We start from the raw sequence: 26727 nt of genomic DNA, 5'->3' as shown, positions 1-26727 counted from the left end.
ATCATAAAAGCCGTTAAAAATATACCAGATGCTGTAAGCAGCAGAGAAAACCTTGATACAGTTTTACTGGAATAAAAAGGAAAATTGTAATTTAAAAACTATTTTAGAATACAGTAATTGTAGAAAACACTAGAGGTGTTCTATTATGTATTCTGAACATGGGAAATAGTCATTCTGGTGGCAGAATTCAGTCTTACGACTGTACTCACATTACTGAATAATATTTCCTGGTTTGTTTTTCTGTTTTATAAATCTTCTTTAAAACTCTCCCAGCTTCACTCAGGAGCTTCTGAAAACAAAAATCCATCCACAATGAACCTGTTTCAGAATATTTCATCATTTAATTAATGATGAATAGGGGGAAAGAAAAAAAACTGGTGATGCTTTAATAATTACTGGTTCACTCAGCTTGGGACAGTCAAAATTTTCATAAGTATAATCACTGCAAAAGGAGGAAATTATACGAAGGATAGTAAGAGATTACAATTGCTCCTGATCATTTCGAATCGGACCCTGCTGTACCACCACTAAGTTCTAATGTTGATGGCAAGTGCTGAATGCAGATCCCACATTACAGCAGCTGGGCAACTTACAATATGAGCAGGGCTACTGAAAATAAAAAAAAAAGTGTCTAATGCCATATGCTGAATACTGCAGGGAAGCAGAAATACCAGCACAGGCTTTAACAGGACTTGCCCAGGTAACAGGAGAAGCACTGCTGTGACGGCCAGCACTACAGCCCTGGCTGATGTGCTTTGTTGGCATCTTGGTCACCACAGGGAGGTTGACTTGCCAGGAGAGCCCCAGCACTAGCAATCCCAGGGGCACTAGCTTTGCACAGTGGGGGCAGCGGCTCAGAGAGGCACGGGTTTGGTTCCTTCCACTGTCCAATGTCCCCTGTTACCACATTTGAAAAGTAACAACTCTTGTGGGTTACCAGTAGCAATAAGCCCTCGTTCTGTGCCTTGGAAGTCTGGATCTCACCTGTCTTTGTGCTTCAAGAGCTACAAACCCAAGGCCAGGAACAGATTTAATTTTTCAGATGCTCTGCCACTTCTATCTTAAAACTGGGGCGTTGGGAGGAAGAAATAACAGGTGTCTTCAAACAACCCTGGTAGATACAAATGAGACTTTTACTGCTTACTACACTGCTCATGTCAATGCTGTGTTTATTACTATGTCTGGCAATACCATTGGGTATCAAAAAGCTTTAAGGGAGGTGCCATGAAACGGGCAGGCTCAGAGATGTCCCACAGCAAGCCAGAGCAAAGGAGATGGGATGTGAAGGGGCACGAGCTTGCACAGAGGTCACAGCTCAGAGCCACTGGCATCTCTGCAACAAAGGGGAGAGGCACACAGAAAGGAAAGAGAATGGGATGGCAGCAGCTCTATCCTGGTGCAGCAAAATATCACCAGCCCTGCTGTGTACACTCAATGGGCAAGCACAAACTGGTCTCAGGCTGAAGCACTGAGCTCCACTAGTGCAGTTTTGCAAGGGTGGCTGGCTGGCTTTTTACTGTGTCTGCAATTCTGACAGCTTTCCCGTCTGGCTGTGCACTCTCACACACCTCGGTGTTTGCAGGCAAGGTCCTCCCCAAGGGCAGGACTCAGAAGTGCTGCTCTCAGGTGGGAGAGAGATGGTCCAGATGCCTTAACTATGAAACAGGTTGCCTTGAGAGGCAACCTCTATTTTAATTCTGCAGAGGTTTGGTTTTGCTTTGATCATCTTTGATATTTGTTTCCCCTGTACAGTTTACTTCAAATGTATGTGTAGATTTGGATTTCACAGGAACTGATGATGAGTCAACAACTGCAGGTGATAAAGACCAAACATTTGCCAGAAAAAAAAACAATCTTGATAACATGACTATCTTGTAGAGGATAGGAATGATTTGCAACTAAACTGAGCTTTGAATGCAACTAAATTAAGTACTCAGCTGCTATACAAAAATTGTCTCAGAATAATTACATTTCTACTCCAAAAAGAAAAGAAAATTACTTGAACATACATCCACATGTGGAAGTGACTGAAATTACTTTGTGTTACTGACTATTTTAATATTCAATATTTTAACATATATACATACCAGAATCTCTAATATTTACCATCCAACTATTCTTGTCCAGAAATACTTTATATATGTAAAAGCTAAAAAAATTATTTAAACAGCAATCTGTTAAAATTTACATTTAAAATGGTACAAATTTCTAGCTTTCCTGCCTATTTACCCATCTAAATATGAGATGGACAAGATAACATTGGCTCAAAATAACAAACACTGAATGAGGTAAGACATATTATCATCATGCTTGTAAATTTAGAGTGAATGGCTTCAACAGGAGTAATACTGTACACAATAAAAGGTATGTGTTATATACCCTTTTTGCTATAATTATTGTTACTACAGTAATATTCTAGTCAGTGTAATTATCATTTGTAAATATTATAGCTAAGGAAAATAGCCCCCAAATAAATTTGAAATTATTATTAACCCTTAAAAAATGCTCAAGGGGCATTACTCAATACTGAGCCTGCTGATTATAAACTTATTATCTTTTTTTTTTTTTGCTCTGTTTACCAAAAATGGGTCTGTCATAAGGTAATTTTTGTTCAAAAATAAACACACACACCCCAATGTACATGTTCTACTTTTTCTCAGAATTTTTTTCTCCTTTTACTAGGGGCCATGTGGCAGCAGCCCAGCCAACCAATTAAAACAAAGACTTAAAATGGCATTTGGCAAACACATGACTTTTGTTTTTTATAAAACAGTGATAATATTAAGAAAAAAACACGCTGACTGAACTACACCCTAGAGAGCAAAAGTAAAGTTTCTGCTAATCGATACCTAACTGGCTTTTTAGAAGAATTACCTGTGAACTTAAAATCACCTTGAAGCTTATAAATGTCTTGTAAGATTGTTTGTCCTATCAAACCTCTCTCATAAGGGCAAAGTGCATGGTGACCACTGTCAAATTAATTGCTCAATCAAGAATCAGTAAGTAAAAGGCATTAGCTCTGTTATGCTCCATTGCATACAGTTACATCTTTGATAACTGCCCCGTGGGAGTTTATGGATCCTACATGAACCCTGTCAAAACTCAATTGACTTCTTCCCTGCAAATTCTATTAGAATTGGTCTGTGCATCACTGCCCACAATAATCAAGAGCAGAGAGCCTGATTTATGTATAAGCATTTTGGTTTAGTCTAACTCAATAGAATATAAAACAGATGAAGTGGCTGTTAAAATTAAAAAAAAAAAAAGAAAAAAAAAAAAGGCAAAATACACTTCCCTGCAAATTCTATTAGAATTGGTCTGTGCATCACTGCCCACAATAATCAAGAGCAGAGAGCCTGATTTATGTATAAGCATTTTGGTTTAGTCTAACTCAATAGAATATAAAACAGATGAAGTGGCTGTTAAAATTAAAAAAAAAAAAGAAAAAAAAAAAAGGCCAACTGCATCCCATCTACTCTAAAAAAAAAAAAAAACCTGCAAACACTTCAGAAACAAGGAGGGGAAAGGAAACAGAGTTTTGAAAATATTGGTCTTTCAGAAGTAACAGGATAAAAAAAAATATAAAAAATTAATAGAGTGTGGAAATGTAATTGCCCAAATGTTCTGAAGTTTACCTGCAGCAAGAAGCGTTACTTACAGAGAATTTTAAAGTTCCTAATAAAGGAAAAACTGATTAATTTATTGAGAAAGCATATGCTATTTACTAGCAAGTTTAAAGATCTGTGTTAACCCATTTTCAAAGACGTGAAATCCCAAAGAGCCCATTTAAAGTAAAGCACACACACTCTCCCAGACAAATTTCTCCACCTACTGCTTCACCTCAGCAATTTCAAATTGCACATCCTAACAGCTCTGCAGGACACAGAGGGGCTTAGCACACCCTGAGCCTGCCATACACCTTCACATGGTATCACTGTATTTCCTTCTGTGAACTTAATTAACAAGGCAGACATTTGTGTTCCTATATGCAAGCCATATTCTAAGAAGAAAAATACCTAGGAAAAAAAGAATCTTTCAAAATCTAATTAAAAGTATAAGGGCCTTAAAATAAGTGAGGATTTATGGAAGCCCCTGTGTTGGCATGAATTTCAATCTACACAAGGTACAGTTACTGAGACCAATTGGGAGTAAGATTAGAACAGAAAAGCAAGAAAACACTTGCTTGACATCTTTAAATTGCTTGGACAGACCATTCTTAAAAAATACCTGCAACAGGTATTTGCCATTCTTGGAAAATAAATTCAAAAAAAAGAAAATCAATTTGAATTTTTATTTTAAATCTGCCTTGCAGAGAATATTTATGTGGGCCTATTAATCACACTTCTAAAATACACTGCTACCAAGCCTGTGGCATGCAAAATATTTAATATATATGCAAAACTTACTACTTTAATTGAAATAATAAATAAAGCACATCTTCTAAAAATAAGGTAAGATCATATGGCAGAAAAACTACCCAGTATCTACATATGACCATCAGTACAGTCTTTGAAAGAATATAGAAATATTTTAGACTGCCTATGAATCTTGGAATTCTATCCATTTACTTGGAACAAGTGACACAATAATGGTAGTGGTTGTGGGATGCCTAGAAAGAGTCTGACAAAATTTTTCACTTATAGTCACTACTATATTTTAAATACTCTAAAGAGTGATCACAAGTTTAAACCTGCCTTTTAAGGAAAAAATCCTACTTTAGTGGAAGAACTCTAGATATCTCACATCAATTAGAAAGTCAATCATTATGTTCTCACAAAGATAGTCTTCTTAATGAAATAAATTAAGGAATACTCAATCTGAATAAATTTATTACCCAGGACTAAATACATTAACCAGGATTAATGCACTTAACTTGAAAATGTCTCCATTTGTAATAACAGATGACTTTTCATCAGAAGTCACAAACAGTCTCAAGTCTGTATTTTAATGCAAAACTATATTTGAAATAACAGTTGCATAGTAAAAGAAATTCTAATCTTTGAATAGCAAAGTTGGCCTTTGCAAACTAAAGCCATCATTTCTAAAGCAAAAAAATACTCCTAGAACTCCAAACCTCATCAGCCATCACTAAGTGGTACCAGGGCCACAGATACCCAAGCCAGTGATGAGCACCATGTGCTAATACCATAGAGGCTGCATCATTGTATGAATACCTGACAAACAGCTTGGCGGCTGAGTGATGAAAACCCCACAATTTAACAATTAGAAGTGAACCTACTGACAGTGCCAGAAGATTGTGACTTTAAAAGAAACATTATTCTTAGCATAGTACACAATTTAGGTAAGTCTACACTACTTGAAATTTGAGCTTTATTCTACCAAAACTACTTCACTCTTTATCTTTTCCTCCTCCTGGAACCAAACCAATCCAGTTTTTGAGTGCAAGATGCACACCTTAGGCAGTAATGTAATACTTATAGGCCTTAAGTTTATTTCTACCAGTTACTTTTATCTTCCAAATTCCAAAACATCCTCAATTTTGAGCAAACTTGAAAATGCATACCTATATTTGTATGCATTTAGAAGTCACTGCTCAGAAGCAGACTTCTAACATAAATACCTAACTCAAATTTATAAGCTAACAAAGTTTGAAACCTAATCTTTATCTTTTATTGTGTTTGTTACATAAATGCAATACAAAAGAGTAATTGGAAACCATAGTCTGGATACTTGGCACTAATTTGCACCCTGCAGAATCACCCAAGAGTCCTGTTAAGTGCTGTACTGCAGGCATCCAGTGAACAGGGTAGCCCCAACACTGAACCCTTACCAAAACAATAGGTAAGGTTTCTTTTCAGGAAGCCCACCTATTAGTAACAGGAACACAAGAAAGAAAGAGCTCACTCCTTACATGGTTTTGAAGAAATCAAAGTTGTCTCTAGTAGGACAGTGCCCACAATTCAGACCAGTAAAATCACTGCAGGTGACAGACTATGAATACAGAAATACAGATGACTTGCAGCTGTAAATACATCTGGGAGGGCTCCCCATAATTTTATATGCATAAATTTGCATATATTCTCATTGATTCAGATTGTTTAATAGGAGAGAAAAAACAGCATCATCTTGGCTAATAATTCTGCTAGATTTAAAATAAGACACATCTGAACTAACACAAAAATCCACATTCAAAAATACCATAGAAATTCATAACTGACTCTTGGAAAAAAAGGATCCATACAACATCAGATACAGCTAAGGAAGTTGTAAAATAAACACAAATTAACAAACAGACTCAGGACAATTTGAATATCATGAAGCCCAGATCCAGCATCTAACGGAAGTGAACTCCAAGGTTTATCTCTTAATTAAGAAGAAACAAAGCGGGGTTTGGTCTGTCTCTTGTTTAGTACTAGCTACACATACAGTTTCTGGATACAAGGGGAAAGCTTTGGTCTTTTAATCACACCGCGCCTGCTGGGAACACGTAGCAGACCAAGCAGAACAAAGCCATCAATCGCACCTTGCCTTTGGGCCACCAGCTGTTTCTGGGCTGCAAAGCTGCAGCTGTGATGCTGCACTGTGATGCATATCCTGCTTCTTCAGCTCTAGTTAGTTACAGCCCAATCAACAAAAAAGGTTTCCTTAGACCTCCCTGCAACCATTTTCTTTCTGTCATTTCTGCATTAAACTACTGCAATGCATTTTTTCCCAGTGTTACTCCTGAAGAATATGATCTAGGGTACCACTAGGCAGCATGTTAGAGGGGGACATCTGACAGCTCCACTTGGCATAACATCCCGGTGCTTACTAAAATTGGTCCATCCTCTTGCTAATCGGAAAACAAGCTCACCTGCCCTCTGGGAAGGCAAACAATGGCAGCAGTACCCATCACATGGTGCCCTTCACTTTCAGGTCTTGACCTCACCCTTCTGCAGACCCCTGCCCCAGAAAAAAAAAAGGCACCTTAAGAGACCAGGCACATTCCCTTTTAAAACCATACCTCATTCTGTTCACAAGATTGCATTATCGTAACCTAGTTTCTCCTACACTTACAGAACGCAACTAATAACAGTTGAGCAATACTCTCTCCCTTATAACTTACTAATTAGCAACACACATTCTTCATTGGAACTGATACTGGGGCTCTTTTGTTTTTTCAGCAGAATGGGATTTTTCTTGTTACCACAAAACAGCTGAAGAGTATGCGATGTCAAGTCATTTCTTGTTTCATGACGCAAACTAGTCTTCGGAAAATGTCAGTGCGGGATTAAAAATGGTCCTGAATTGCAAAACTAAAGCTAAATAAAAACTCTGTCCTTCTCTGTGGCATACTAGCAATTTTTTTTTTTCAGCTGGTATGTATGACAATCATGAAAAAGAACACCTTTTAACTAGGAATTATACTGAATTGACTCTGCCTAAAATTAAGACAGAACTCTTGTAAAGTTCAACTCCCTTAAAATCTATACACATATAAAACATACCTGTCAGCAGAAAGAAAAACAGCTGGCAAAGTTTTTGTGAAAATTCTATGATTGCAGAAATAATCACATAGCAATGAATGATGTAAAACATACTCAGTTATTCATAGCAAGTGCAGCTGATATATATAGATATATCTTGTGCACAGACTGTTACAACTGAATATGGAAGACTGCAATACTATCTAATATTTTCTTAATAAAATCCATAATTTAGATTTTTTTTTCAGGTCACAGGCACACTTGTTATTCATTCCATATAGCAATAGCATATGTAGATTTTATATTCTATATCATATGTTCAAATCGAGGAGGATTTTTTTTTTAAAGCATAATCTGTACAGCTTTTTCAGAGCCTGACTTAACCTTCATGTTTTCAGTTCTTCATAGTCATTTTGTTTCTCATTAGCAATTTCATTTCTTGGCTGGCAGAATCATCATCAAATGCATCAAGCATCAATAGCCAGACCAAGCAAATAATTATTTCTTAGACACATACAGAGACTCAGATTTTAGCTAGTGCCTACAGAAGTAGTTTTAAACACTTCAGCACTATAAATACAAGACTGGTTCCCAATTTAAGATGTCTAAAATTTAACACCTTCTAGCCACATAGTGGTCCATATTCATTGTTCACATCCTGCTAGACAATTCTCACTAAAACAGATCTATCATTTGAAGATAACTTTGCATTTCAATCTGGAATATGCTTTCTCATCTGCCAGAAAGATAACCACAAGAACTGAGAGTATGTCTACATCTGGAGGAGAATCCGCAGATTAAAGCCAGGGAAGGGAGTGTCTGAACACAAGGAACAAACCCAGCTTACACAATCACCATGATTGGACGCCCTACTCATCTTTCCGTTTTGAAATTTCAGTTCCTCCCCCCGTTGGGTTGGATTTTTTGAATTATCCCGCAGAACAAACCTCCAGAAAGATGTCAGCCATCCAGTGTCATAGGGAGGAGGTCATGAGGAAGGAACAAGAGATTTCAATAGAACTGCACAGACAGTAACAAGCATAAGTTATCAAAATTTTCACTTGCTGTTAGGAGGAAAAAAAAAGGGGGGGGTGTATATCTGAAGATATAAATAATCTCTTCCATGACTGAACACCTCTCAACATTTGACTAGTTAATATACAAACATTCAGAGAATAAGTCCAATGTCCTTTGGTACCAAGAGTGATCCACATCTTGTATTGCAAAATGTTATACAGAGTAGTTCACAAGAGCAGGGAAAAAAAACCCCACAAAAAACAAGAGGACCTTCCCTGTACATACACTGTACATAAATCAGCCTTTAAACTTAAAACTTGATTTCCTAAGCATCGAAATCCAAATCCAGAGTCCAAGTTTTAACCAGAAGTAACTTTAGCAAATGAAAAATGTTTCAGGTCTTCTGCAAATAACACAGGAATAATTTCCAAGGGAAAAGCAAAAAGTTAAAAGGGGGTAAATAAAAATGCAATACCAAAATATATGGATACCTAAAGTATTTATTTTGCTTGCACTAGGCATGTGAAATGCACGTTTCACGAGTGCTGAAACAGATGTTCTGAGTTCTCATGTAGTCTCAAAGTATAATTTTCTAATTTACCACAGCATCTTACAGAAATGAAATAGCAGGACTAAGGATTCATTTCCTGAAACTTGAGTTCAAAGCCTGATTAAGTCACAAATGTAGGGAAACAGCTCAGTCCCACAAGATGATGCATCTCCTGCATCTCATGTCCAATGTCTATTCACTTCAGCAAGAGTGGACACACCTACACACCTCAAACTCAGACCCTGTGTTCACAAGGGAAAAGAGATTTACAAACTTATCACTCACTGAAAAATCTGTTTGCAACTGCAAAAACATCTCCAAAATAGAGTATAACTTCAAATTTCAGATTAGCAGAGGCATATGGAAGGCATCAATCAGAATTACTGTTGTAGAGCACGAGCTCCTATTCCCTTGGAAAGAGATATACAACTGCACTCTGGATGCCTAAAAAACATAAGCCAAGTATCATCAAGCTGTAGTTAATTTCATTTTGGTGGTTTTCACTTGCTTTTCTTTCTGCTGTTCATTTTGCAAGTGGGTAGACAGACTTCATTTGTTAGTTTGCCATTTTATTTTTTTCACCTTATCTATGTGTACACAGACAGAGAATTTCAACACTCGTGAAGAAAGATGGAGTTGTCTAAGTCTTAAGTCCTACAGCTCTAAGTAACGCATCAGTCACCAGTGCAACTGAGGAAAAAAATCCCACAGAATTATTGAAATAAATGATCTTACTTCATATCTAAAGAAATTGTAATTGAGTTAAGTAATATATTTGCAATAAGGAAAACATTAGGCTTTACATCAGGAGCAGTGCTACCATAACTTTACCAGCTTTTCCTTAAACCCTCACAGTGCCTAGAGATCTGTCAGCGAATGGGACAGGTCACTTTATTATACACAAAATACACTAAGCATATCCACTACATAGTAACAACATACTGAATGTTGTTGAACACTTTTCTTTTCCCAAACACAGTCCATTTGCAGCCCGCATTTCTGATGTGATTAAAAACACTCCAACGTTTCAAAACCACAAAAGTGGTAAATGTTCACACAAAATGTCAATATTGTCTTCCACACACAAAGGGAAAAGGGTAAACTCCGTATCACCAATTCCTACAGATTAGACTCATGCACGCTCCTAAACCCCAGGTTAAGCAGAATGAAACCTGGTGGCTTCCGTGCAAGTTCAGCAGAAAAGCAAGGACTATGTAAGAGTGGTTTTGATCAATTTCCCATTCATACCTTTGAGAGTTAGTTTCAAATTCCATATGCGTGCTTACAACATGTTACGTCCTACCTAAATACTGTTTCTTTGTCTGGTATTGATCTTTTCAATAAGCGTCTTTTCAATGAAACTGGGCACGCAATTAAAAAAAAAACCTGAGCACACTACTAGGCCTTTTTAGACCCACTAACTTTTTCAACGTTGAGTATTTAAAGTGAGTTTAGGGGAAAAGATAAATGCAACTAAAAATTGTTGCTTATGAAAAAAAAAAGCAAACAGAATAGTGGTTTTGTCTGATACAGAAAAATATCTTTTTTCCTGGATAATTCTTGTTTTAGGGTAATTCTAGAAACAAACCAAAATTATTGCAAGTCAGGCTTTCTCCAGACATAGTGACTTCAAAAAAATAAAGAATAAAACTAACGAGGCATTGTCTTGCTTATATGAGCAATGATGCCTTTTACTAATGCACTTCTTTTTTTTAACACTTCATTTTCAGTTATAAAATGAAATTTCTCCCATTCTTTACATTTTTCTTATTTTAGTCATGTTAAGTTTTTGTTGACTATGCTCCTAGGTTAAAAAAAAAAACAAACCCACAAAAAAACCCCAAAACACTCTCCTAACATAAAAAGCATTTAAGTGTTGGAAAAACAATCATAGAAAAAAGCAAATCTTGAAATAAAAGCATGACTCCCCCTACCCTCACATGAATCAGCAGACCATGTTATATGTGGTGAAATTTACTTTTTCCTTCCACTAATCTTAAGTAGTTTCAGATGAGCGTATTGTGAAGCAGTACACAAGAGAATGTTTTTTATTGTGTCTATTACAATCATTTCTATTTACTTCCTCTTCAAACTGCATTGGTCTTTCGGGATGTTCACTCCCTGTGCTGCTGCTACCTGTGTTCACCAGGAACACCTTTTCTTCACTACAGCAACATGTCCTGGAAAAATTCTTCATCTAATTGGGAAACAGCTTCGCATATGCGACAAAAGCAGGACAAATCAGTCCCTTCCTAAGGAAACTCTTCAGCCCTGGAGCACCCAGAAAACCAAGCCCCACAGGGTCTTAGTCACCCGCAAAGCCCCAGCAGCTGTTGCAGGGTACAAGTGTTGAAAGGACACCATGGTTTCTGACGAGGCTCAGGGCCAGGCTCTGCTCATAGCATGTAATCCAGAAACAACTCATGGAACACCTCACCTCCACACAGAGCACACGGAAATACCTACCTTAGCAGCACCTAAACACCACTCTTTGGGTGTTTAAAGCAAAGCACAAGAAGAGCAGCTGCACTGGCATCCCCTTACCCTGCGGCATAATTAAGAAGCTTACAATCTTTCAGCATGAGGAGGAGCAACATTTGCTTTTAAGTAAGTCTACAGCTGAAATAGGTTAGGGAATTAAACTGTGTAATTGGAAAACACCACTCCTCATGGACAGTGCTGTAGGAACTGCAATCACATCAACATACAATGTCTATGCTTACTGCAGATGTAAAATGAGAGTAAACTTTCTGTTGATGAGGCTTTGTCAACACACAGTTATGCCAACTATATGAAAAGCCTCATGTGAAGCAAGAAAAAATAGCCTAAATGTTGTTAGTATTTTTCCAGTAACTGCTATGACATTTTTTTAAATAGAATAAAATAGAATCTTTATATGAAGGATTCCTCCTAAAGCCTGATATTGAAGCCATTACCATAAAAATCTTTGTGGTAATTCTCATTAAGTAACAAATTGATTTGGTGGCCTATCACCTTGTAGTACACAGTGCCAGGAGTAACCTTACAGCTACAATAAAACTTGTTTCCCCAAATACATACCACATTTATTTGTTAAATATATCCTCAGTAACTGTAAAATAATTATCAAAAAGAATGAATTAATGGATTTTTTAAAAATTAATATAATCTAAATTTGGTTGGAAATGACTTATCAAGAATAAGAACTAAATTATTTAGAGACTGCTAAAATATAATTTTCTATTTATTTCAGCTACATGATAATTTGAAGAGAACATACTGTTCTTCCAGTTAAAATTAATCCAGCTTTTTTATGGCATAAGAAGCACATATATGCATAAAACCAAAACACACATGAACAAAAATATTGTACTTTTGCAAAATACTAATTTTAGGAGACATACAAGTTCAAAAACAATAAAATCTTTTTCTCTCTTTATTAGAAATTCTGATAGGAGAAAATTGCAGGAGATAATCTCCACAGAGATTTTGTTCCTGATTGTGAATTCACATCCCCAGCAGCGGTAAACAAGACATTCACACGTCAAGGACAGACTTTACTACACAGGTAGAAGCCTGGCAAAAACTAGAGGTCACTTATTTCCACTAGTTGTAACAAATACTAAGGACTCACCATAAGATAAAGCCAAGACACCCGCTCTACTAAAAGCTACAAAAGTTTATGGCAAAATTGGAAGCATTTTGAAGCTAAGAAGTTTCTAACCTCATCTACTCTTAGAATGGGATAGGACAGCTGGGAAGGAGGAGGTTTTTGTTGCAGAGACCTGGGGGAAAACACAGCCTGGGATGACATTACTAAAGCTACAACCACTGATTAAACATTGTCTTAAGGCAAAAATCCTACACAACGAGCTTATGCATGCATTATGGTTTGTAGCTAAATTATTAACTGCAATAAACTGATAACCATTCATTAACTTCTGAGCATAAGATACAACTGGCAAGCTATTTCATGCCTCGAAGAATTTACAGCAAAAGGGACAGAGGTAAACAGACAATGCAGGTGACTGTATCTGGAAAATAAAATGAATATTTAGAAATACTCTTACCTTCCAGCTGTAAAACGGATCGACATTGAGATGTCCCAACAAATGCAGTTTTTAAAACTGATACTGAATCCTTATGTGCTATTGAGCAGAAAAGCAAGCATAATCTTTCAATTAATAACAAACAGCTACTAGTAAAGTACTTTTTAGTATAAATGGATTTTTAATTTAAAGCCTATGAACATATGAGTACCAAATATGTGCTTCACAAGCAGCCCTAACTACAAGGGTCATAAAATATTATGTGTACAGACAGTTACAGCTCGTAAGACTCCATGGCAGGAGGAGGTGCGTTAAAAAGAAGATTTGAAAAATAAAAATTAATAACTCTACAGTACAGTTGTTCTGAACAGATGTACTCCCAAAGTCACAACTCCCAGGCAATCTCTAAGGACAAGGAATTTGGCTCCATAATTATTTCTGAGGCACTTGGGAGTTCTGTAAATTATTTCATCTGCTTCAAAGCACATTAATAAGGGAAGGAACACTGCAGGAGAAGTGACCAGAGCCCCACAACAGCTCCCCCCAAAAGAAAGCCAAACATCACTGTATTCCATTCACACGAAACACTGCCATTGCTGAGAGCTGCCTGTTCAAAGGCAGAATGTGTCCTTTAATAATTCAGTTCCTCTCAAAACTCAGTAACAAGAGGCAAAAACAGCTTTGGAACAGGATATTCAGAATTGCGGGTAAATTCCATGTTCATTGGTACAGACCACGATATCCATGTGCTCTTCCACCACCAGGCAGAGTAACCACCCCTATGCCACCATGCAAACAACCCCAGGTTCTCCAGCTATGTGTCTAGCTTTGGTGCTTCCAGTCCACAGCTCTCCCAGGCAAATACAATGACACTAATTTCTACTGCCCTGCTAAAAATCCAGCTTCTCTCCACACCAATGCATAAGTTCTTAGAAATCTTTTCCATTAAGAAATTCTGTTCATTTAAAAAGCTTTATCCTCTCCTTCAGATGGATCTCAGCTTCAGGAAATTCAAATCTTGCACAGAAATGATTAATCTCTTCCAGATCTATATTTTCCACTTCCCCTTTATTCTTTTAAAAAGAGAGGCCACAGCCTTGTAACTTTCTAGGGAAAACAAGAACTGTAGGTCTCACCGTTCAAAAATCTGAGATTTTTACACAAATATGCAAAAACCAGAAAGCATGTTTCATAACCCTTTATACCATACATACTTCGTTACTTTGGCTTCTATCTGCTAAATTCTCTCTTTTATTTGATAAGGGATTTATACCACAGTACCATCCATGGCAAACCAGTACTGTAAAAAAACTGACATGTTCTTCCTTTCTTATCAGTTTCCCCCAGAAATATTTACTATCCTTTCTGCTTAGAGCAGCTCTCTTGGTTGTGTCTCCTGAACCCATCTCAGGTAAGTAATTTTTCATAGTGACATTTTCTTTAGTCTGTTGTAATTCAGATCCACTGTCCCCTTTTCTGTTCTTCTGTGGTATCAGTTAAGCTGTTTTTTTTACCACACGTACACACTTTTTTTGGCCTAAGGACAAGCAAGTTTCACAGCTTATGAAACTGGAAGGAACCATCATATGATCTAGTACCATAATATTCTCATATGGCAAATTTCACAGGCCATAAAGTTTTGCACAGCAAAGCCTTCAGCTCTAGCAGAATTAGTACATATTTTTGCAATTTTTAAAAGCCATGTCAATTCTAAATACACACATAAACCTGTTGGTGTTGGACTTTTTCCTAGTGAACTATTAAATTTATAGCAGATATGCCTTCTGCTGCCTGTAATCACTTTTAAGGATGCTCAAGTGGGCTAAGGTCAAATATTGCCCTGAAGGTGATATACAAACATATAATTAAAATATTTTCTATTTTACATGCTATCAACAACTTCTAAGTATATAGATGAATGCAATAAACTTCAAATCTCCCTCAAATCGGTAAGCAATGAAAGGCCTTATTCAGCTTTCCAGGTGAAGCCAGTGACAAAACAAGGGCTCTAATCCTCCAAATATGTATCTGAACTACAAGGTCATCCTTCGTGTATTGTGTTCCTCACACATGAATTAAAATATACCCATCAGCTGAGAAAATCCTCAGTTTTATACATGAGCAAGACAAATTGATAAGAAGATGAGCGCTGCCTGCCTTTGTTTTGATTGACTCCCTATCCCAAGTTGTGTTCTGAAGATTGTCTATAAAGACTTCATCCAATGGCAGAAAGGAAGGAAAATGACAACCAGCCCTCATAAGGGAGAAATCTTACAATAACCTCTTCAGATAAAAACAAAAGAAAAGTGGCATGTATTATTGCAAAGGGAATTTCTGTAAAGGCAGTGAACAGGTAAGGAAGGCTAAACCTTTCCTGAAACACTGAGTAAAACAAACACCATAAAAACAACACTATTTAAGTCTTTATAAATCTGGTAACTTCCTAATCAATGAGTTGAATACGTATCTCTGAACAGATGCACACACCACTTCCCACACATTTATTTTTATTTCTAAATCCTATACGGGGCATTAACTCGGCACAAGTTAATCCAGCCTGTGTTGTATTTTACATATATATGCACAACGGTATTCTCTGGTCAGCACACTTCTCAGGAGAAAGGCGAGTCCAGTAAAACAACCCCACCCCAAATTTCCACAAAATCTTTAGGGGTGTCTAATTGTTTTGCATACAATGCTCAGTATGTCCACACTTATTAATGTATTTTCATTAAAAATCTAATTTAAGTAGGTTTGACTTACCAGAACACACAATAAAGCACTAACCACATAAAATAGTGTAGCTCAATCAAAACGACTGCCAAAGTGGCAAAGGCTATTAAGTGGCAGTGAAATCCACATATGAGCAATATACAGACTGGCTGCATATCTAAAAAAATACTAGGTACCTATCAGAAGCACCAATACTAATTTAGCAACTCAGTTACTACAACAGGAGCCTTTATACCTCTCTTGCTATTATTACGCCTGACCTGTCACTCTTCTTAGTGTCAATTCAGCTACTGTCTAAGCCACAGATAGGGACATTTTTAGAGTAAGAGATACTATTCTGTGCTTATTTTGGAGAATAAAATGAAAACTACAGTCTTTACAAGAAAATTACATAATTCTGTGATAGATTTTATTAAAGATAAAATAAATTTCATTGCTGTATCCGTTTTACACCTAATGTAACGTATATCTTGTGTGGATTACTGCATAGCCCCTTCTTCCTAGAGCAAAAGTTTCACATAAATCTATCATCACACACTGAGTTTCATACAGTATTTCAAGAAATTGTTTCCACAGCTGTTCCATCTGTTTAACGGCAATATCAACTAATAAGATCATTTTAATATGACAAGTGGATAAAATTTGTAAAAAGCTTAGTAGCCCATCTCATTTGCTAAAACAACACAGACAGTTATGAACCTAAATATCCAAAATGGTTTTCTGTGCCACCTCAATTTTTCTTTTTAATCTTTCAGTCTGTTTTTGCTTCTTCAGAAATCTGGACTAAGATACTTTCAACAGCTAGAGGACTTGGAGTCAATGCACCACACAAATCAAAGCAAGCTACACAAAGTACAGACCCACATCAATACTCACACAACGCTTAGAATATCTGGACCAAGAGTTTGATCAAAACAATCTCAGTTTTTTTCAGAGTAAATTAAACCGCAGTGCAATAGCCTGGCACAAACCTTTTGCATCCCATACAATATTCAATAAAGATTCCTAGCAGAGTGGGTCTTGATCTGCTGAGTGGTACTTGAATTTATTCCTGACACACAGAAAAGTTGCACAGAAACGGAAGAGGTAAAATTCATGAGATATACTGTTATACACAGCAAGTGTTCCTTAGTAGACCACTTATCTCAGAAGGAGCTGCAAGATCTATTTCTGTGAGGAAAAACAGCAGCCAAGCCACAGCAAAAAGAGGTGTGATGGTTTGTCCTATTGCCCTATCAGGGAGAAGTACTTAAAAAAAAAAAAAAAAAACAAACCACAGAAAAAAACCAAGGTGGTGCTCCAGTTTGAACCTTTATGTTAAAGCAAGCTACTTTCAAGCTTTTCTTGATAAATAAATAAAACAAATTTCTGGCCTTCGAAAAGCATGAAATACACTGAACAAAGATTTTTACATAGGAAATATACATGGTATATTTCATGCTCAACATTTCCCAAGACAAACCTCTTCTCTGAGGGCAATGCTTTGTCAAACATCTTGACTCAATTTCTCTCTCCCTATTCTATCATGTTCCTTCCCATAACTAAAAATGCCACCACCACAGAAATCATCTTTTCAGGTCAGTAGCACCCAGTCCTAGCAGTTGCATGAGCCATTTGAATTAAATTGTATGAATAAGCCATATTAATTTAATTGTAAGAAGGGGCTTATGTTTGGTGCGAGCATTTTTACTCCCTCTTCTTTCTCAATGATAGTCTTTTGTTCCTTTTCTGCACTTCTACATCATAACCACTCCTAATCACACCCTCCTAAGAAGTCCTTCTCAACATGCTGGCTTTTTTCCTTTGAATGCTTAAATCTGCTTAAGCACAAGCCCTGCATGAGTGCCCGGACAAGCCATCCTCAGTGAAGCCAAAAGTTGCATTTCCTGCCTATTGACTGTAGGATCAGGTCAGACTCAGAGGCCAAGAAGATAGTTTAGTTAAAAAAAATACTCAGTCTTTAATTTCACTTAAGCTTGAGCAATCAAGCTAATAGCAGAACAAGCCTGAAGGCAGTTAGTAGTTAAGATGATTAACAGGAAAGCTAAATATTGCATGAACTGGGGGCTGCAGCTTGAGTTAGCATATGAATTACTCACTGGTGTTCAACCAATTGTGCCACTTGGTGCCAACTCTACAGCCACCAGGACACCCTGGGAATCATTCAAAACTTTACCTTGGCCTCTAAATAGAATCTCCCATTGAGCCACAGAGGTGCTGTGAGAATTACAACTGCAGGAATTAAGCACAGATCCTGAAATAAGTAAAATCAGTGATAAAAATAAAATCAGAATAGTCAAGACACTCCTATGTAACCAAGACATCAGCCCAAAAGCAAACTTTTTTTTTTTTTTTCAGTAAGAAACAACTGAAAACTTCTGCAGTGTTTCTTCTACTATACTGAAGCTAATGATAGGAAATGCTTCTGGGGAAGTAAACTGTGGCAGAAACAGACTAGGTAAAAAAATGAGGGTGGGGCCTGACTGCCCAGGACTGGATGGGCTACAAGGCAGAAAAAGCCCTCCTCCACGCTAACAAGCCTGCACTCCTGAAATCCCTGCTTCTCCTGAAGACATTCCTAAGAACTTGGAAATTCCCCTAACTGCCCTTTTTAAGGTTTCATGTTTAGCTACAGCAGACTAAAGGCTAGTTACTACCAGAAGGCACAGCCCTGACTGACTGACCTTGATGCATCCCTTCAACAGCCACTTCAGCTCCTCTCTCTCCTCAGCAATAATTTGATTCAAGTGCGCTAAAAGATTTTTATATTTTGGTAAAGTGTGTTTTCTGCCAGTTTCTCTCTCCGCACCAGTATATCATAGATCAGATAAGCTGCAAAGCTGCCAAATGAGAAGCAGAAGGAGCATGCAGGAAGGAGAGCAAGGACACAGGGGAGCAGTAAGAATACCTGCCCTTTCAGCAGCCCCTAGCCAGGACATCAGGTAAGTTGTCATGCATATCTGTATCCCACTTCAAAACATTAAGAGTAGGGCGGAGACACATGCCAAAAATTCTGTAAGCCTCACCTAAATTGTTTTGAATAATTCAAACTAGCTATTACAACTGGTTCTGAAGAAGACTGTAGATTCTTCAAGGGAAAACAGCATCATCCTATACACCACACAGCCAAAAGCACATAGTGGCTTTTGAGTATAGCCACAATGGAAGCAACCACTAATAATTAATAAATTCTAATGCCCATGGATAAAATATCATTAATAGTTCTTAAAGAATTTAAACAATAAATTCCCTAACACAAAGTAAAACTTTCAGCAACTTACAAAAAAATAAAAACTTCCTTGGGAAATATCAAAACTAATTGTGTCATTACATATTACATTAGCTATAAGTTACCTGTATTTTAATCACTTATGTTTTCCCTAGTAGCACTAATGTTAATTTTGTACTTGCATAATTATGGTTCACACTAAGAAAATTAATACTAAAGATAATCCAATTCACAGGTTTATTTTCATGGCTTTATCATTTACCACAAGCAAAGATTATTCATGCAGAACATATTAATATTTTAAAACATTAATATTATGGACTGCACTATGCAGAAAAGAAATATAGTATCAGGTGTGGATTATAGATGCACAGTAAAGCCTAAATTCAGAAGAATTTATGAGATGACTACAACTTAAATTGTCAGTCACAGCTTGACAAGGCAACAATTTTGATGTAGTACCTTTCAAATTACAGAGCAGAATAGAATATAGAAATTGTAAACACAAATTCACAACGTGCTGAGGCCTTTAAGGACTTTTAAAGCATGGCTAAACTTAAATTTTCGTTTTCCATAAATGACAGACACAGTTGACCTAGCAGAATTTAACAATGCCTCTCCCTTTTCTATTTCTGCTATTATTAACAGGGGCAAAGCCAGGTTGGAAGTAGAAGGCATTAACAGTAGCCTTGAGATGGCAAGGCAGGGGAGGAAGGGAAGGAGGAGATGGGCAAGGATGCACACCTTGCCTAAAGCAAGCCTAGAGCATCTAAAGCAGTAAGGAAGCATGGAGCAAGGACCAAAATACTGTGCAATGTAGAGGAGAGGGTTTACAGCAAACAGAACCTGAATTACATTCCCAAAAAAATGTTCAAGAGAAACAAACAGTTGGTCCAGGAAAACACCTACCAAGGGATGTTCCTAGCAGGATGTTCCAGCACCCTAAAGTGTGCTGTAAGGAAGGCAACCCAAATCAACAGGCAGGCCAGGACAACAATGCTATCCTGAATGCCAGGGCTTCCTTCTTCCCTACCTTCAACCTGACTCTGAACAGAAGGGAGAAGGGAGATGTCTATTCATCTAGACAATAAAGTTCAGGGCCTTCCCTGGAGGAGATACTGCAGGAAAGCACAGTCAATAGTCTATTCTGCTTACTGTCTTGCAGAAGATTTTCCTGGCAGCACAGGACAGCAGGCTGGAAGCCAATTCTATGGCTCCATCTGGCCGAGGATAGCTGTCCTGCTCTTTATAAGGTTGCTTCAACCTTCGCTATTGTGGTCAGATAATGTGGGGAAGGGAGAGTATCTTCTTACGAAAATGCTGCTTTTTTATGTTATTAGTCATTCAGCTACATATAGAAACATTTCTGGTGGTGGTGGTGTGGATTTCTGAGGTCTTGGGAAACAGTCTCACATCTATATGGAACCTGAAATTCTGATACTTTGTATCACATTAAATGTCTCACATTAAAATTTTGTTTCACATCCTTTGCCCTTCATACAAAATCAGGTCTATCAAGAGAGCCCAACAATTGCATTCCGATTAGTGAAAAACGGTACATCAAGTTATTGCATATAATTCCCAGGATTCTCCTACCTTGGAAGCAAAAAAACATACCAGCTCCTAATAATCACACTATTTCTACTCTGTGATTACCACTAATGAGATATAATCCATTTATATTCCTCTACTTCATACAACTACTGGAAATCTGTCCGAAACTTTGTTACTGAAGAGATGTGAAACACACCATACTTCTCACATCTTAAAAATGTTATTGGTAATAAATTCATGGCACCAAGTCATGCTGACCAACTTTAAATCATTTATGTGGTAACTCTTAAGAATTTTTTTTTTTAAATACAAGATTCAGGAGTGTTATTCCAGCCTATTAACAATCATGGAAATACAATCGTCTACAAAACGAAAAAAAAATATTAAAAAAAGCTTTTTACATAAGCAAGCTATAAAATTGGGTTATTGTTTCATATCTAAAAATATACCTATAACATTTAACAATCTTCATTTGATGAGAATTGATGGAAAGCAGATAAAGAATGTATCATCAAATATTAGTTTTCCACATTCCAATACTCCTGTAGAACAAACTACAAGTATACCAAGAATGCCTAGAGCAACAAAAAAAGTATGTTTTCAAGAACCTAGCATAGTTTTAAATCTATCTCTATATTAACCAGCAACAGAAGTACTTTTCAGAGATAAATGAGGAGACAGTGTAGATTTTATAGCCATAGCCTCATGCATTAGTGGAAGTCTCATATGTGCTCAACTTCTGTCCATGGAAAGGAAGAGCATCCCTTAGCTCACACCTCCTAATCACCCAGCACAGCTGGAAGCAGCAGCTCAGGCACTGTGCTAATGGAAACACTCGGGCACTTAAGGAAGAATCTTGGGCTCCTCAGTGAATGATGGCTGCTTCATGGAGAAACCCCCATTGCTACAGAGCCAAAATAAGGAGCCCCTGTCCTCTCTCCACCTCCCAGTTGTGGCATGACAAAGGCACACTTGGAGGCTTAAGAGCTTGCTGTCCTCAAGCAGAGCTGTGCTAGTCCAAACCAGAGTCACAGTGGAGTGAAGGACGACACAATCACAACCATTGCCCTTGTCACTCTTTCTGACTCAAATTCTCTCTACTTAAAATATTCCACATTGCGGTTATAACTTAATGGTATTTTTGTACCTTCAGAATGCTGTTAACCTAGGCACTCCATACTTTAACAATGGTCTGCCAACATTCATGATGATGATAATATAATGTAGTATTACTGATGATAATAATAAACCAGCAGCTAATTTAGGAGTGTGTCTATGCTGAAGACACAGCACCGAATGTAAGAATGTGTCCATTTGGCTATTTTTAAGCCAGATGAAGTAAAGCAAGGAGCATACATTTGCTGGCCTGTGTTTAGCACTTGGTAAACAGTTGGGCAATTACAAAGTTCTTGGTTCCATGAGTAACTGCTTCAGCAGTGTCTGCTGCCATGGCTAGCTTACCAACAGCCCTAATGTAGATGTTTTTCCTCTCTCTAGATATGTTTACAAAAGTTGTAGTCACACAAAAACATTCATACTTCCTCTTATTACATTACCAGAGACTGAATCTCTGACCTTACCCAGACATGAAACACTTAAACTCTTTTATTTCATAGTATACATATAATGTTGTACATTGCCTGTTCTCATACACTCACTTAAGTGTCTCCTTTAAAGGCATAAGTGGTATAGCATTTGGAAACAGGGGAATGTTACTTCTTTTTCCTACTTTCTCTGAGACACAGATTCTAGAAAGTGTACTTGTTCATTCCCAGGTATCAACCAGGACCCATCACAGAAATGTTTTGTAAAAAGCAAACAAACACCAAAGGCATAATTGACTTTCACCCTTGTTTTGACTCCTACTTTGAATTGAAAGTATACTCAATCTGTTACAAAGTCAGAGCAAGCAGTGCCACCCCATACCTTGCAGGAAACCATATCAGCAGGGATTAGTGGCCAAAAGAATATCAAACATACAGCGGAAGAGAACTGCCAAGCACCAAGATGCCACTTTTGCCACTTATCACAAAGAACATCTTTAAAAGCCATGTACAGACTTAACAAGCTGAGCAAACTGAGCAACACCACCAGATAAAATGGACAGCCTGCTCAATCATCATGTGCAAGCAGACTTTGCAACGTTAAATTAAAAGTCAGTACTGATTTAGGATTATTTGGTTAAATCAAGAAGTAACTGGCTATATCCAGATTTTAATGGAACTTCTAATCTGATCAACTCTATAAAAGAAAATTCTAATACACTATAAAGTCTAAAAAAAAAAAAGTAATATTAAAAATATTCTGGCAATTAATGGCAGAAAAAAAGGTCAAAGAAGTCTCTTCCTGTAAACTTAAAATTTCGCATAGAAAGTTGAGAATATCCGTATTTTCTGACCTATTTTGATATTTATAATCTCTTGTAACATTAACAGAATAACTTTAAACATATAAGCAACTCAATTATTCCAGTGTTTGCAGAACTTTGCTTTTTTAAGGAAATTAAAAAAGTCAGTCGTTATACCCACTCAACTTTACTAACTGCAAGCCTGGCTTCTGATCCTGGCAAGACAGTAGACTACAATCAAGAGTAAGATCACTAATCACCTGGATGAATAAAATGAAAGAGCAAGCACAGCCCCTGTGAAAGGACAGCCTTCTTTTCTAACTTGCTAGAGTTCTGTGATGGTGTCAACACATATCCGAATAAAGGGTACCCACGGAACATAACATAATTGTGGAAAGCCTAAATTAAGCAATTAAGCTAAATTGCCAGGGACTGGAAGAAAAGTCATTTTATAGACTGATAGCCAGGTGAAGGATAGATAAGAAGAAAAAAAAAAAAAAAAAAAAAGGTGTAATAGTCATTTTCCAGAACAGAGAAAGGTGATGGAAGCCTCTGGAGATCACTGGCAATTAACTTTGTTCACCATCTTTATCAATGTCAAGCAGAATGGAAAATACAGTGAAATCCTCTAAGTCTGTAAATCAAACAGTTTGCTTTACCCCCTTAGTCCTGCAACGTAAACCTGTACTGAGCTGTACTGCCACTGACCCCACATTAGAGAGGTAATAAAACATGGAAGAAGCCATACAAATAGTCTTTAGTTAATAAGGTCGGAAGAATCTTTTGTGTTGCTTTCCCCAGTAAGTTGTTGGAAGAAGATGCTGGCCACCCAAATCTTATCAGATTTCCATAAAAGCACAAGCAGCATGTTTACAGCAAGGCACTGACCCTAACACCACAGCTACTATTTCGCAAAGGTACCATCATATAACACAATATCATGTATTCTCTCAAGACACTGCTTCCATAGCAATACACACTGTTAATAAACACTTTTCTTCCTTATCAGAATTTATATTTCCGAACAAATCTTTAGTATGTATCCTACTTCAGGACAGTATTATTTTTTAATTGCTAATGGAATATAATTCAAAAGACCTACGCTATCATATTAAATCAGTATAGCAGAATATTTTAGCCAAGCTTATATAAAAAACAATATAAAAACTTAGAATTGTTTAGACTGGAAAATACCTTTAAAACATGAACCTATTCATTAGAAAATGCAGGATTATACCTGAAGTACGAAGAAATCGTAAAAGGAGAGACAGTTACCAAGATCTGCTATCTGGTCCACATACAACATAGACCTAATAACACTGACAAAAAAATTTAGCGTCACTATACAAACAGAACCATCAGCACAATAAAGTAAGGAAGAGATGTTAGTCTGTCTACTGGTAGATGCACAAACTACATATATGCATATATTTGTGTGTATCTAGAGAGAGAAACACTTAAGTATTTTACACCCACAATAATGTTCACTTTAATTGAGGTAAGACTAAGCAGAACTAGTGCACTACCCAAGCTTTCCTCTCTGAATCATACCAGCAAACACTGCCCTCAACAGCCTGCCTTACCCTGCTTGGGTACATCAGACCCTTGCTGTAAGGACTCAGCAAAGGTCACATAATAAGTCAGCAATATAACAAGTCTGTGACCCCAAATCCTGGTGAGGCCATGCTACTTCTCAGCAGGCAGTCCAGAAGTAAAATATTCTGCACATCATTACCCATATTCTGGCTCACCCAGCACTTCTCACACAGCCAAAAGCTGCATCCAACATTTACTACTAGAAGCTAGGAGATAAAAGTAAGTATAAAATTACACTTTATAGTATAAAGCCTCAAACACTAATTTTATATATAACAAGACAGCTAAATAAATTTCAAACACAAGACCTTTGTGTGTGTGCCCGTGTGTGTTCTTGTACTGCCACCTAAAGTGAAAAACAGGAACAGCAGTAGTCAGCACGTTTTTATATCTAGTCCTTGAAATAAACGAGTGGTATAATTTTCAGTTCTCATACCTGGCTTTGAACAAAGATCACACTGCATGTTAAATGAAAAACAGATTCATGAAGCAGTTCGATTCCACATCCCACTTTGCCATTTTTCTAATTTCTATACATTAGAAAAATAAAAACAACAACCTATGTATGGACATATGTATCACGCACTAATTTAGCAAATTCTGTTGAATAAGGAGCCACTGCCTTTAATGAGATGAATAAGAAGGTCAGCTTGCACAGTCTTGATCTATAAACTCTGTCTAGCCACAGTACATTTTGCAATGGAAACTAGATTGGTGAAAAAATATTTTTAACTGCCTTCTTTAACTTTTATTTAACTTTTTTAATTGAACTGATATCCCTATTTAGAAAAAAAAAAAACAAATTTTCATAAATGGATAACCTTTCATGATACATCAGTTTCTCCCAACAAACCTTGCCCTGGTTACACTTCTATATTCAAATACTTCCAATGTATTTTCACTCCACCTGTTGCTGCATTCAGACTGTCTTCTGAAGTCTGCAGCCTCTTACAACTTGAAGTTGAAAAGGCACAGGCAGTCACCATCCTGAAGGACTCTGATGTCATGAGTCAGATATATTAGCTAAAAATCTTTTTTTGTTTGTTTGGGGAGGGTTGTTTTGTTTTTAATAGGTTAGATACAACAGTCACCTGGAACACATTTCAAATTTTTTCTCTGGGAAAATGAGAATCACATTATCTTTTCTTTAAAGAGAAGCTAAGAGCCCTGTAAAGAGATGAAGCACAGCATAGAGAATGTTTCAATAAACAAAACATCAAATGCCATCAAAAAGAAAAAAAGAAAAAAAAAAGGGAAAGGCGAGAAATATTGAATTGTCTCTCCAAGTCTTGGTAATTATGGTTTTGGATTACCTACCAGTATGTTTCGTGTACTAATATACAGATCCCCTACAAACAGGTCTATCACAATCTACCTTGCTGCAAAATTGCTAAAGGGTAGGAAACGGTTCATTTTGTCTGGTTGTTTTGTTTTGTCTTTTTCAAACAAACACAGAAAGCTACTGTGGGTTTGTCAGTTTCCACGTGCAAGGCCTTGAGGAAAGGCAGCATTTACACAAGGCACGTCCCCAAAGCCCCTGCTCCTTACACAGGGATAACCTGGCGCAGGCGGTAGGAAACTCGACCAACACGGATGGTTTCCTGGCGGGACTACCGCGGGTGAGAACTCCACCCTCACCGCCACAGCTCGCTTTGGGCTGGCGGCGGCAGCCACACCATGCTCGCCGCGCCCCGGCACCGCCATCACCGGCCTGGCCAGGCCTTCGCCCCCAGAGGCGACAGGCCCAGAACGGCCCACTCAGAAAAGCCTCAAAAAAAAAAACCCGAGAGGCAGCGGCAAAGCCGCGTACCTCAGTCCCGGCTGCAGCTGCCCGCACACAGCCGCCGAGACCCAGCACAGCCATTCCCCCAGAGCAGCGAGACTCCCCCCGCCCCCATGGCCCCGCCTCAGCGGAAGAGGCGGCGCCGGCCGTGCGGGGATGGCGAGAGGCACGGCTGCGGCGTCCTCCCTCCCTTCTTCCTTCCCTCCCGCCGGTACCTGCGCAAGCAGCGCTCGCAGACGGCGCCCAGCTGCTCCTTGCTGAGGATGTAGGCGAAGGGCTGGGCGCGGTAGAGCAGCTCGCCGGGCCGCAGCCGCCGGCGGGTGCGGAGGCCGCTGCCCCTGCCCGGGCTGGGAAATCGCTCCAGCGCCGCCGGCTCCATGCTGCCGCGCGCGCCGCCACGGAAAGAGCGCGCCGCCCCCCCGCCCGCCACGTGACGCGGCGCGGCCGCCGCCATCTTAAGTGA

At 38.0% G+C, this 26727-nt stretch overlaps 1 protein-coding gene across 2 annotated transcripts in view; it reads right to left on the bottom strand.

Annotated features, from left to right (window-relative positions):
- Nucleotides 1–26653, bottom strand: part of SMYD3 (SET and MYND domain containing 3) — a 395935-nt gene extending 369282 nt beyond the window's left edge. For both annotated transcript variants that reach the window (XM_014950576.1, XM_014950578.1), the window contains exon 1: nucleotides 26480–26653. In XM_014950576.1, the coding sequence (XP_014806062.1) occupies nucleotides 26480–26643 (164 nt within the window). In that variant the 5' untranslated portion in view covers nucleotides 26644–26653. The remainder of the gene's footprint in view (nucleotides 1–26479) is intronic.
- Nucleotides 26654–26727: the final 74 nt, after the last annotated feature.

The sequence above is a fragment of the Calidris pugnax genome, unplaced genomic scaffold, assembly GCF_001431845.1.
Source record: "Calidris pugnax isolate Ruff unplaced genomic scaffold, ASM143184v1 scaffold24, whole genome shotgun sequence".
NCBI lineage: Eukaryota > Metazoa > Chordata > Aves > Charadriiformes > Scolopacidae > Calidris > Calidris pugnax.
The sequence above is the reverse complement of the archived record's forward strand: the minus strand, read 5'-3'. Positions and strand labels throughout refer to the sequence as shown.